Source organism: Anas platyrhynchos, chromosome 4 (genome assembly GCF_047663525.1).
Source record: "Anas platyrhynchos isolate ZD024472 breed Pekin duck chromosome 4, IASCAAS_PekinDuck_T2T, whole genome shotgun sequence".
Classification (NCBI taxonomy): Eukaryota; Metazoa; Chordata; class Aves; order Anseriformes; family Anatidae; genus Anas; species Anas platyrhynchos.
The window spans coordinates 4,256,439-4,270,934 of NC_092590.1; the positions used below are offsets into that span (position 1 = coordinate 4,256,439).

At 38.3% G+C, this 14,496-nt stretch overlaps 1 protein-coding gene across 2 annotated transcripts in view; it reads left to right on the plus strand.

Annotated features, from left to right (window-relative positions):
• The window catches only part of PRSS12 (serine protease 12), a 38,660-nt gene that overhangs the window by 18,132 nt on the left and 6,032 nt on the right, over positions 1-14,496 (plus strand). For both annotated transcript variants that reach the window (XR_003497082.3, XM_027456788.3), the window contains exons 8-11: positions 2,137-2,278; positions 7,260-7,465; positions 8,162-8,240; positions 9,408-9,530. Coding sequence is in view for 1 of the 2 variants with exons in the window: in XM_027456788.3 (XP_027312589.3) it covers positions 2,137-2,278; positions 7,260-7,465; positions 8,162-8,240; positions 9,408-9,530 (550 nt within the window). In the remaining variant the exon portion in view is untranslated. The remainder of the gene's footprint in view (positions 1-2,136; positions 2,279-7,259; positions 7,466-8,161; positions 8,241-9,407; positions 9,531-14,496) is intronic.

The following is a 14,496-nucleotide window of genomic DNA, read 5'->3' on the forward strand; positions in this document are numbered from 1 at the left end:
AAGGAACTGCCTCATATTATCAAAAGTTGGAGAGGAAATTGTACATTGAAAAATATAAATTAATAGTATATCCTCCTATGGCCTTACATACAGACAGTCTGAAAAAAGAGCTACAGAGAAAGAAGGCAAATTCAGAGGGAGCAGGAAGAAAGGGTGAGAGGCATTACATCCTTACAGATGTAAATCAAACAAGAATTATGGATATCAGATATGCACAATAAAAAGATGTGGAAGTGCACAATCTGCACTTCCACATGCACTTTTCTAGTCTCTCCCTCTTTCTTCTTTTTTTTTCTTTACAGCCTTTTAAGAATCCAATGGATGTTTTATTTTGCAGTACAGTTCCATTATGTATAGATGATGTTGAATCATATTTGGTAGAAAGAATCTTCTCAGAACAAAAATAACAAGAATCCAAATCATCACTGCTGCCTTTACAGATGCAAACCATCTGTGCTGCTTTGCTCAAGTTCCTATAAAGTGTAATCTTAGCTGAAGGAGGTCCGGTTCAGTTAAATGCATCCATATGGTAACATTCTCACATCCCCATTACCAGAAAGTCATATTAATTTTGTGCTCATAAATAAATACATGCTAAAACATAGGCTGATGAGTTAACAATAAAACAGATATACTGTATTGTGAATATCCCATGCCTCTAGCTGGGTACCATAGTGTATACCTAAATCATACTCTTCCAGTGCAACACATCATTTCAACAACAAAATGAATATGGTGTGTCTAACATTTCCTAAAGGCTTCCTGACTGGACCGGGGACAAAGACTCCATTGTTGCTCTTTACTTTCCAGCACATGAAAAAAGCATTTTTTCTCCCTTTAAGAATGAATTCAGTGGAAAAATATGAGTAGATGATATAACTTGAGGAAATGCAGACATTAAGGGACACTAAAAATACAATATACCATAAAACCCACAACATTTGTTTAGTATATAAGATCCTGACAATGTAACTAAACAGAAAGTTGATGAAGCAAACAATTGTAACTGTGCAGGCACTATAAACTCCAATGAGAAAAATATGCTTTAAATTACATTTGAAGCAAAAAGACTTCTTTTTTCCCCTAATTTAATCAGTGAATTAAACCAGATTAAACCAGCTCTGCACCAGATTAAGGTAATTCATGCCCTAAATTAATCTGAATTAAATTTCAAATGCACGTATCTCAAAATAGGCTTTTATTTAAGAGCAAAATTAATTAATTTCTCATCCTTACAGTGTTAGAAGAGATTTGGAATAGATTAGAAGGATGAAGGACAACCTTACCAATTATTCAAAATAAGGAATACTAATCAGACAATAAAGATGGCATAGTAGAAGATTCACAATGTGATTCTTACTTAAACAGTATAAAGAGACCTCAAAGGAATTCATAACTGTTTTAAGGCTACTTGCATACTATAAAGGAGTCTTAATGTAAGTAAGAATCAAATATGTACTTCACTGAATGATTCAAAATTTAACTATAGGCTGAGCACTGAACAAATCATGATTAATCAAGTCTGACTAATCCATGAGTGAGATTTTGTATTATGAACATATCTGAATAAGCAATTTAAAATGCTAGAAAAATAATCACACTTTGTTAATAACACACAGTAGATCATTATGCTATCATACAAAATACGCTACAGAACAGCATGTATAATAAGTAATAACTGAATTTCAGCACAATGCTGTACTTTTTCGCTGAGATTGTGGTAAGACAAGTGGTAGCAACTGGTCTGAGAATGGATTTATGAACTAAGGTATTGTTACATTTATCCACAACGTTTTTGCAAGGAGGTGTCCCATGGATGGCTACCACAACAAAAACACCTCGGGTGTCTTTGCCATTAAAGGGAAAATTGTTCTGTGCCCACTGTGGTCAAGTGCCCTATACCCTATGCACTACGAAGTTCAAAGCACAGGGAGTACAGTAGTATTTCATAATGCCTTACACTTTGTACAAACTACTTCCTTTTGTCAGCTAGGGAAAAATACGTGACTATTTTATCAGCTAACATTAGGCTTGCTGAGCATAAAGCTCAGTTGACCCTGTATGCTGAATGTAATTACTTAAAGTACTAGTTCTTGCTTCTGTTGTTGTGGGTTGACAGCTGTAATTTATTCCCAGGTCCTCCCATCAGGCTGATGGATGGTGAGAATAAGAAGGAAGGACGTGTAGAGATTTTTATCAATGGTTTGTGGGGCACAATTTGTGATGATGGATGGTCTGATAAGGATGCAGCTGTAGTCTGTCGACAGCTTGGGTACAAGTAAGAAAACTTGTTAAGCTGTTTCTCAAGTTATCTGTTTGCCATATCTAACAATGTTAAGTTTATGCAAACAAATATCACCAAATTACGTCTGTTGCATAATATATGTCTTCTAAAATTTATGTGTTTGGCATAATCGCTGTATCTAACAAAGTTTGTGCAACTCAGTATCACAGATTTATGTCTCATCACGTAACATATACATTTTAAAAGTGGTATGTTTGGTATTCTTTTAGAAAAACATTTATACTATAAGTAGTAGTAGATTATATCTTCAAAACAACAAAACTTAACTTGCATTATCTCTGAGTGAATCATCTCTTTGGTCTGCTCCATCCTCAGGCCTCTCTAGCCTTTTATGTTTCTCTCACAGATGACCAAACTCAATCACTTATCCCCACCTTCTGCTTTAAGTTTTTGCAGAGGTAGGCAGTTGGATGGATTCTCAATTTCTGTCATGTGAGAACAGGGATTTAAGATTATAGGATACAACAAGATACGTGATTCCTGAAGGGCTAAGGATAAACAAATTTTAGAAATCTAAAACTAGGTTCCAGAAACTGGGAGAGCTTGTTGGAAATACTGGATCTTGGTGACCCTGTGTCTAGACAGTCACATTCCACAAACCTGACTGTGCTGTTAAGTACAATGATGAGCTGGAATTGCTTCTGGGCCTAGGAGCTCATGCACAGATCTTTTTGTTGAAGTTTAAATTATATTTAGTGGTGACTTGGCTGTTCCAAAGCAAGACTGGAGCTACTGCATTCATGCACCTGAACTTGGTTTTGATGAATGTTTTTTCTTTAGTAATAAACACGATGACCCTTTCCTGGGAGGAACTCAAAAAGCACCTAACACTGAAGCTGACATTAGTTTTCCTAAGACTGATCACAGAACTAAACGTTATCATTTAACTCCCTTTACAATGCTATGTTTAGTTCCCAAGTCTTTCCTGCTGAGGAATCTTTCTACTTGGCCTTGCATTACATTTCTTTGAAAAAAATTACGTATTTATTATTACAAATGGGAGAAATGACTGCCTTAAAAAGGAAGAACTGTGTAAACAAAGGGTAAAGATTGAGAACATAGACTGAATTTTTCCTGCATATATTATTCATAATGTCAGTGGTCATCTGTACATTTATTTAATGAAATCCTGCTTTGAAAAATTCTCAGCTATTTATTAGAGTTCATTTCTGAGGCTGAAACAAGAGAATCCTTGAGTTGGCAAAATCCCTAGGTTCAAAACAATACCAGTTTTAAAGATGCCTCATTAAGCTGGTTTGTCAAATTTGGGATTAACGTTAGGAAAACATAAAAAAAAAAAAAGAAAAGAGCCTTACTAATTGGCTAAGAAGTCATGAAAACATAAAAATAATAGCAAACTAGTCAAAGTATATTTTTTAGCAGGATAAACACTAAGAGAACATGCACCTTTTCTCAAGTACTATCTACAATGTGATTGTGTTTAGCGTACAAATAGTATTTTGATAGAATGAGCGAAGAGCAAAATAGAGTTTTAGAATCTCCTTTTTTTTTGTAACAAAAAAATAGAATTCAGTAAAATTGTATTCCTTTCATTTAGGATAAGGTTATAAGAACACACACTTGTGCAACCCCCCAAATAAACAAATATCCTGCCATTGGTGCTCCAAAAATGATCTAATACAGAAATAGAAGTCTTCTAGGCTAATTGCTCCTCTGTATTAATCAACTAGATTTCCTCATTAGCAGCATTATTAATAATGGTAATACCACTTTGGAAGAGCTCAGCATGTTATTGTCTATGGTCTTGTGTCTGAGAAAAGCTGGAGGATAAGACCTTCTTTCCTGGGACAGATCCAAGCAAGCAAGGTTATTTCTCTGATGGTCATTCCTGCATAGACAGCTGTCTTGGCAAGCAGCAATTACCTGACACACACACCTTCGATAAGGGTGGTCTAAAAACACTTGTAAGATCATGTTCCAGCATGTAAAAAACACAGGACTTTTAACGCTTTTACACTTAAATCCTTCCCAATTTTATGAAATAATTTACTCTACTAATCTGTACTCCTTGCTTTAGGATGCCATGATTTTTACATTTGTTTCCTGGTAGATGTTCTTAAGCAGCTTTGTTCATTTGTTTTGCGTTGAATGGGTACGGACAATACTTCTCAGCAATTACCAGCAAACTGATAGATTACTGAGGCACAGTAAGAGACAGATAGCTATCATATAAAGGTATCAACAGTCTATGCAGTACAAGTCCATGACTGAATTCATGGCAACGCATGACTGCTATCCACATATGCTAAATTTCCTCCTCTCTGTGTCTTTCACCTATAATATTTACATATGCAACCTCATACATGTCAGTATTCTTTGAGGTTTGCCTGGTTAGCCAGTGGAGGCAGCGCCTGCAAAGTCTGTACAGGCAATTATCTACTTCTCTGGGAAAGGCTAAATCTACCGTGGTGACTCACAACAAAGGAGCAACTTTAGAGCAATGCCCTGACGCAGAAACTCTGTATTCTGACACAGAGATACCTAAACCAGGTTAAGACTTTGCCAGGAGAGCCTGTGCTGTCCCAGTATTTTGTAAAACCATACATGGTTCAGCTGCCCTTCAGCATCAGGGAGTTGGACATAGTTCTCTATAACCAAAGTATTATTCACAAGAGAAGATATTTGGAGCAATAAGAGACACATTGCTTGTGACTGACAAACTATATCATCCTAAACTCATTAGACAAAGATTGTCCTATACTGGTTCCAAAGTCAGTTAAGGCTTTGGATTATCTGGTAAATACATGGTGGCCATGGAAATTAAAAATGCCTAAGGACAGTTGACCTTGTAGTATTATCTCTGAGAGATAAGCATCATGCTTTGCTTTCCTGGCTTTTTACAATTTGTGAATTCTAAATAACATTTGCTACTTAGAAATCCTGTCCCCTTCAATACATGGTAATGAAATCCACATAGGCAAGGCTTTCTATGTGCAAGTTTGAGAAACGGAGGAAGTTTGTATGTATTGCTTCCATGTTTGATTTACAATATATTCTATGTTATGAATTAAATTATATCAATATAGACAATTAAGGGCTGGATTCTTTGAGTTTTATCTAGCAGAAATCCAGCGTTAATGAGACAAATAGTTTTGCAGAAACGTGCCACAAATCTGACTTACTTATATGGTCAAGGAAAAGCAATGTTTGTCTGGTAAATAGATTTATCCCTTTTTATGTTACTAATTCTCGCTGCTCCCACTGACTCAACACTTAGTTGTTGGACAACCCTTACTTGCTTTGTATGGCCTCAAACCATACTAACATTTTTTTTTTGTCTTTTTTTTGTCATTGTCATGGTTCTGCTCGAGTGGGCAGCCGAGCTCCAGCACAGCCACTCTCACTCCCCCTCCTTAAAGAGGAATGGGGAGAAAATATGATGAAAAGGGCTCAAAGGTTGAGATAAGGACGAGAAGATCATGCATTAATTATTGTAACGGGCAAAACAGACTCAGCATAAGGAGATAGTAAGATTTATTGCTTATTACTAACAAGCTAGAGAAGTGAGAAACAAAGGAAAGAAACCAAAAGCACCTCCCCCCCCATCCACCCTCTTCCACCTCCTCCCCCCGAGCGGTGCAGGGGAACGGGGGAATGGGGGTTATGGTCAGTCTACAGCACTTCTCTGCCGCTCCTTCTCGGTCACTCTCGTCCCCTGTGCTGTGGGGTCCCACCCACGGGATGCAGTCCTTGATGAACTGATCCGGCGTGGGCTTCCTACAGGCAGCAGCTCTTCCAGAACTGCTCCAGATATGGGTCCGTACCACGGGGTCCATCCCTCAGGAGAAAACTGCTCCAACCTGGCTCCCCCATGGGCAGCAGCTCCTGCCAGGTCACCTGCTCCACCGTGGTCTCCTCCACGGGCTGCAGCGTGAAACCCTGCTCCACCGTGGTACTCCATGGGCTGCAGGGGGACATCCTGCTTCACCATGGGCCTCACCACAGGCCGCAGGGGACTTCTGCTCCGGCACCTGGAGCACCTCTCCCCCTCCTTCTACACTGACCTTGGCACCTGCAAGGCTGTTCCTCACTGCTCTCACTCTCCCAGCTGCTGTGTGGTGCAGCGTTTTTTTCCCTGTCTTAAATATGCTCTCACAGAGGCGCAAAGCAACATCGCTTATTGGCTCAGCTCTGGAAAACAATGGGGCCCTTCCCAAACATGGGGCAGCTTCTAGATCCTTCTCACAGAAACCACCCCTATGGCACCCTGCTACCAAAACCTTGCCATGTAAATCCAGATGACTACAGTCATCGCTAACTTTTTTTTTTTTTTTTTTTTTTAACATAAGTGTTGCAATAGTTACATTTCACTGCCTTTATCCAATTACGTTGCAGTTTTAGAATTTAACGATGGAAGTGCACTTTAAAAATGATGTGATTTGTACTCACGATAACAAAATATGTTAATAACTATTAACAACTAATAGATCTGTAAATCGTGGCTCCTACTACACTTCAAATATACTATCTTAGTTAACTAGTCCGTCTTTCTCAGGTAACCAAGCCATTAAAAATATATTTTTAGCATTCACAGATGCTGATTTTTATATAAGGATTAAAGGAATTATGAAAAATCAGCTTTCATATATTTTGCTTTATTGTAGATATTTGTAATGCCATTCCAATGTAAAATACTTGGCATAGTACCTTTTAACTAGAGACATAAAAGCACTTTTAAAACAATAATGAAGTACAGCAATTTTGTTATTATTATTAATACTACTATTATTTTTCCTACTTACCAGAGTAACAGAGGCAGTAAGAGAAATTGTCATCTAGTAAATCAGTGACATGACTTGGAATAAAACCTTGGTATCTTCATTTCACTACTGATACTCTATTTCATTTGTGTAGAACAATGCCTCAAAATGTTTTAAGAAATATATATATACACATATATATATACACACACACATTTATGTTCTGGTTCCAGAGGTCCAGCTAGAGCAAGGACAATGGCATATTTTGGGGAGGGCAAGGGCCCGATTCATGCAGATAACGTGAAATGTACTGGAAACGAGAGATCCTTGGTGGACTGCATTAAGCAGGACATTGGAACACACAACTGCCGTCACAGCGAGGATGCGGGGGTCATCTGTGACCACCCAGGCAAGAAGACCCCTGGGAACAGCAATAAAGGTGAAGTCCCTTTTTGAGTGATAAATAAACAGCTTTGGATGGGGAACTGGATGGGGATCTGTTGGGATAGGAAGAGATGGAAGTAAGCAATTCAACCTTATAGAGGAAATACTTACATATAAGAATTTCTAGAAACACAATTGGAAGGAAATTGTCTGCCTTCACCGTTTAATTTTACTGCTGTAAAATTACTTCAGTAATTTTACTGCAGTGGCAGCACTGCAATGGAATCAAGACTATTCCAATCAGACAAGGCATTTGTCTGCCATAATTTGCTGCAACCATGTTTATTAAAACGTACAAGGGAAATGAAAATGCAAAAGCCTAGACAGCTCCTCACAGCTTTTCAAGGTATAGCATATCTTCAGCTGAGGATTGAGACCCATGTGGTGCATCAAGTTCCGCTTACACTTTCATGAGGATAATAAAGAAAGAAGCCCATAGAAAGTCCTAGGAGTAAGTCCAGATGTACACTTGAGAAGCAGAGCACTACTGTGTAAATTGCTCTTTGATCGCAGTTAAAATAATAGCTAAAAAGAATTTCTGAGTCTGAGAGAATTCAGTGTGTATTCCCAGAGCAAAATTTGGTTGATAAGAACTGTCATGAAACACACGTAGTGTTTTTTAGTTAACTCTCATTGCAAAATAGATGCTTTTTAAAGTTTAACACTGTCTCCATCTCTGTTTCTGGTTTAGATTCTCTTGCTTCTGTTTGTGGATTGAGATTACTACACCGCCGACAAAAGCGAATAATTGGTGGGAAAAATTCTTTACGGTAAATATTTGGTAAAGAAACATCATTTTCAATATAAAGCTTCTAAGACATCTATTTGCCATATGCTGTTTGCATAACTTATGCTTTTACTGTAGGTTTTTTTTTGTTTGTCATGAGAAGCAGAAATACACTCGGCAAATTTGGTGGGAAATTAAAAAATATTCATTAGTAAAATCTTGGAGTATTAGTTGAAAATCTGTAAATACTTATGGCTGTTTAGCTACTGGATTGGGTTAAATTTCTTATTTTCAAAATAGTAATTTCACTTATTTTCAGAGGATATCTTGATACCAGGATGTGAGCTATACTAAGAGAGCTATGAATATGGTACAAGGCTATAAATACTACCTATACCGAAAGAAGGTACGATTCACTGCCTAATTTTCCTCCACAAAATGCAGCATGCTGGTCTAGATGATCTTGTGCAGCTCCTGTACTCCCGCATACCTATTCAAATTGACAGTAGTCAGAAAATATCTGTTGCTTTTTCCTGATGTTGCTGTTGCTTACAGAAGTATCCCTTTCCCTCTTTCTTCCTCTCAGATTGTGTATTTTGCTAATCTATTAAACTGGCAAAAATCAATCCATCCTGTCTTGATAGGCCTGCAATAATGCATCACAAATCTACTACCCAGAACAGAAGATTGCAGGCTGAACCAAGGTGTTAACCTTTTACTTGTGCTTTAGACCTCTTGATCTGTAAGCTTCCTTTTTTAAACAGCTCAGGATCAACAAGGCAGATAGCAACTCAGACAGGAAAGCAGTCTGGGATACATTTTTCAAGAATTTCCCTTCTTTTCCTTCACCAGTTGACAGGAATTTTCTGGTTTGTTGACTTGGATGGTATTGGGCAAGAAACCCATAGAATTTATTTCTGGTATAATGAATGCAATCTGAGAAGGGAAAATTAAAATTATTCGCAGTGGGAGGAAGTGCTCAGAGTGCTGGGTGTCCAAACAATCCATTAACAAATCCCAACCATTGTTAAATGGAATTGTGGATGCTGCAGGAATATAGAGGTATTCTCAACTGCTACTCGATACATACCATGCTTTGAAAGTTCTGTCAGTCAAAGAAGCTTACATGGGATTTGCAGTCAAGGTAACTGATGAGCTACCTTACCTTTCCGTTTTTGTACCCTGAAAGCAATGTCTGTGCTCTCTGCAGGGGTGGCTGGCCATGGCAGGTTGCCCTCCGACTGAAATCTTCTCATGGTGATGGAAGACTCTTGTGTGGTGCTACTCTCATTAGCAGCTGCTGGGTCCTCACTGCTGCACACTGCTTTAAAAGGTAGGTCTGTCTCCCTTTAACAATGTAGTGCATTTTCAAACTACATCACATTTCTGGGTGTAGGCAAAAACATTCTGTTTCAAGCCTATTGAAAACTGTTCAAAAGAGTTCAACTTTGATTTAAAAAAAAAAACAACCAAAAAACAACTGGCATCCTTTGCCCCCAGATAAAAACAAACGATAAAATAATTCATTGAAATATTCCAGGTGTATCCAAGAGATTTATATTCAAACCTTCAGCATTTCCATGGCATAGGCAAAACTTCTGATATTTTAACAGATCTTTCTATTTCAACAAAACTGCAGCTTATGTCTTTTAGCTTATAGCAAAGACAACTGAGCAAACATCAAACACAGGAACAGTTTTTGTTTGTTTGTTTTGTAAATGCTTGATGTTCTTATAGTGACTAGCTGTACTTGTCCCCCAAAACTCTTTGTAAGGTATAGCATTATTACGTATTTTGCAGAGTCTAATAGGAAAGTAGATCTGTAAACTGGACTCTAGTGAGACTGAACAAGTTCTGCTCATTCTTCACAAATAGACTGGAGCAACTGCCTTACTCTGTTATTTCACAGCACAAACAAAATTTTGTCTTTTGCAGCTATCTAAATAAAGATTGTATCTCCTTTAATAGAACTTCGTCAAACAAAGAAATAGTTGCCTAAGATGCTATGCTAGGACATTTTCCGATACTTGTATCTAGCAAACTATGCCCAATTCAGCTTCTTTCCACATAGACTGCAACTTACACTCTGTTATAAATCACATCTGGTCTACTTGGTCCAACTTTTTCTGCAGTTCTCAATATCAAACTATTATCTAGCTTTTCTAAATGTCTTTTCACATTTTTGCAGAAACGTTTTGTTACTAACGATTCTCATATTAGGTTTTTATTATATGAACTTTTCAGTATTTTTGACATCAGAAATTCATTGCCATGAAGTTACTGTAGTAAAAAAAACCACCAACTTGCAAAGTAAGGAAGTTGGTGTAATATTTTAAGCTTTCAACAGCAATTATTTCACTGGAACTCCTACAGAAGATTGCAGTACAGACTGGAATAAAAGTGTAGAAGAACTGCATTGCAGTTCTGAGGAAATTTGCCAAAATTGGCCTGAGTGGGCTGCACCTTTGGACTTTTGAGCCTTTCCTTTTGTACACTAGTAAGTAAAAAAGAAGAGTCAGGCATATTTTTACTCAAGTGAATAGGAATCATTACCTTTGCTTAGTGCCAGATGTACTTCTTTTTGTTCTTATGGTTCATGAAAATCATGAAAGATTTTTCTTAGTAATATTTCAAGTTGATATGGTCAAAATCAATAAAATTACTGCTTACTTCCACTGGTATTCCAGTTGTTTCTGTGGACCTATGAAAGCACTTCAGCTGCTGTCATCAAAATTCATATAAAATGGCTTCATATTCCCATTCATCATCTCTATAGTGATTACTAAGGATGCACCTTAAACTCTTGAGAAAGCCTTTGATTAGACGCTTGAAAACACACCAGTCCTTTCTGTTGTTTTACCTTCAAGCACAGGCAAGAAAGGAAGGTCACAGGAAGGCAGTTACTGTTTCTGTGTACAAATCAAGGTCTTAGCTACCCAGCTGTCCTCTTTATTAGAATGCTTTTACACATTTGATGATACTAGTTACTGCGGTGCCTGGAACTGTGTCCTTGCAGTTCCCCACTCCCCAGAGAACACATTACCTGCTCTTTGCTACGGCTTGCTTATTTCACTGGGGCTCCAAGTCCTAAGGATGTGCTTCCAAAAGCATGCTCATTTTGGATCCTTTCCTGAACACCAACATAAGGGGAAGATGAGTGGCTGTTCATTCAGCTACTCAAGGGTCTGTAGCAGGCTCTCTTAGAACTGTTCATTACATGCTTACAAATTGTTTTACTCCAGATGTTTCATTTAAAATAGCACAACCTTAAATCTAAGCATGCAGCTCTGGCAGATGATGGATGCACTACTGTTTAGTGTAAAAGAGAGAAGACCCCTTTGGTTCTGAGCTGGCACTGGACAGACAGGACAGAACTTCCTAATGCTCTCAGAGTGATTTTCTTCAGGGCTAGGATAGGTTTTTAAGTACTAACTATAGATCAAATGCCATCTTCACATATTTGCCACAGACAGACAAGAGAAAGTCTAGTATACCATTTCCTGTATCCTGGAAATCGGAGTACTGCTTAAACAACAAAAGTGACCTAGACTGTATTATAGATAAAAAATTAAATACTTAATTTTTTTTTTTTGCATGATGGTAGAAATTGTTTGCCAGCAGTAAAGTAGCATTACTAGTTTCTGTGATTTCATATATACAATTGAGATAGAAGGCTGTTTGAAGCTATTTTTCCTTTTATAACCCACCCATCTGATTAGCAAGATTTGTCCTGACTGGTTCTGACAGCTACAGGGAATTTTCAGACCTATACATGAAAAAATACTAACTTTGGATAATTAGAAATATGAGGCATGAAATAAAAAAAGAAATTAGATTGACCATGTCATTTTTAGAATAGCACTTACATGTGATCTGCTGCACAGAGCCAGAAGTGTATCTATAAATTATACGACAGCATTTTCAGTGACCTTTTGGAAATGTTTTTGGCAGATTATGTCAGGCAAAATATATTCAATGCTAATGACCTGGTACATTTGTATTCTAATATAGTAACACTCAGACGTGTACCAAAAAACAGTAAAATATTACTTTCAAGTATTCAAAGATAGTATCTAGCAGCTCATTCTGGGGTACAGAGTTACAATAGCTTTTAATGGCAACTAACATTGTTATAAACAATGACTAGCAAATATTATCAAACCATTTAGTACTGTTAATTGGCAAAGAAACCCATAATTTTACTTATTTTATTGGGCTTAGTTCTATCATTTAGATGCTTAAATGGAATGTCATCACACAGTTATGAAATTTTAGTGGAAAAATATAACTGAAGGAGATGTCAATAACAAACCCATAACTCTTCCACCTCCTATACTAAGTGGGGGTTTTACATTTAAATTAGAATATTTCAAGGGAAAATAATACAAAGCCATTTTACTGCAACAGTAAGGGAAGTATTTCTGTGCCAGCTTCCTTTTTGTAATTTACTCTAGGGAAATAGATCCTACAAAGAAGGCTAACGCACCAGCTGAGGGTCTTTGTAATCTCACCCTGTGCAAGGGGTGACACTCAGTCGACTGCATAATCCACCCCAGTGCTATTACACACTTAGATGCCGTTCATCACTTCCATTCTGCAAATACATTTCGTAACAGTGAAAGAAGACTGCTTAATCACAGAATCACAGAACTGTAAGGGTTGGAAGGGACCTCAAAAGATCATCGGGTCCAACCCCCCTGCCAACGCAGGTTCCTTACAGCAGGTTGCCCAGGTAGGCATCCAGATGGGCCTTGAATATCTCCAGAGAAGGAGACTCCACAACCTCCCTGGGCAGCCTGTCCCAGTGCTCCATCACCCTCACCGTGAAGTTCTTTCGCATGTTGGTGCGGAACTCCCTGTGCTCTATCTTGTGGCCATTACCTCTTGTCCTGTCCTCGCAAGCCACTGAAAAGAGGTTGGCCAAATTCCCGTCTCCCACACCTCAGGTATTTATACACATTGATGAGATCCCCTCTCAGTCTTCTCTTCTCCAGGCTGAGCAGACCCAGGTCTTTCAGCCTTTCCTCATATGGAAGATGCCCTCCATGACAGTGTTCCAGTCATGTAAGCTGTCCCAGATTTCTGTGATTGCAACGAGATTGTGGCCCTGTGACCGAACACAGATCTCGAGCTCATCCTGTTTATTTCCCATGCTCCGCACATTGGTATACAGGCACATTAGGGAAGCAGCAGGCACAGTTACCTCTGGAGGGATGCAAGAAGATTCCGGACGGGGTACCAGGATCATTGCTTTCTCTGAGGAGCCCTCGGATGATCCTATGGGACAACTCAGAGGTTTTTCCCTACTATCTTCAACAGTGACAGCAGTGACAACTTCCCCCAGCCCTTCTCTGTCACTTTTAGCTCCCCTCCCTTCCCTCGTCAAACCTAGTTTAAAGCCCTGGTAATCAGCCCAGAGAGCTTGCTCCCCAACACACTGTGCACCCTGAGCATTCAGCTTCCTGTCTCACACTGCCCTCATCCACTTTGGAGGGGGGCACAGAGCTGTGCTGCCAGTTCCGCAGGTGAGTGCTTTATTCCCTTGCTACCCAAGTTTCACAGAGGACCAATGAATTCATCAGCTTACACAAGAAAACAAACTACTGGTGTCTGTCAGTTCAGTTTTCACAGTGTATTCAAACTGCCTTGTACATGTATATCATAGTGATATGTCTTCGGTCAAAGAAGTGAGCACGTTACGGGTACTGCCATGACAAAAAGATGGCCAAAGCAACCAATACAGAGTCCAAAGCATAACTAGAGAAATAATATTTCCCCCCTGATTTTTACTTTTCTATATGAAAGTCTCTAACTTGGAATGCTAAAGCATTACTGAAAAGTATTTCTCATGGGCCAGGAAAACTTGCTTTTCAAGTGTATCCATATGTAAACATGTTAAATTAAACTTTGAATAATAGTTTCTCAAAATTTCCAGAAGTAACAATGAGCAAATATAGAGAACCTATTCAGTACAAACTGACACAGCAATATCCAAAGCATTTTACTGTAAAGACACACAAGTTACAAAAAATCCACTTTCACAGAAATAACACTAGAAAAAAAGCTGTGTGAAGTAATGCCTATACTACATAATATTTTAACTTAATGAAAATGCACAGCTTTCTCCTTTATAAAGGAAAGCCACTTAGTTGGCAAAAGGAAAAGAGAACATGACGAAACTCACCCAAGGTTACAGAATAGATCACAGCACTGCTATTAAAAAAAAAAAAAAAAAGTGTTTTCAATCCAGTGCCAGATTATACTTTTCCTGGCTCCCACATAATAGCTCAGAGTAATGA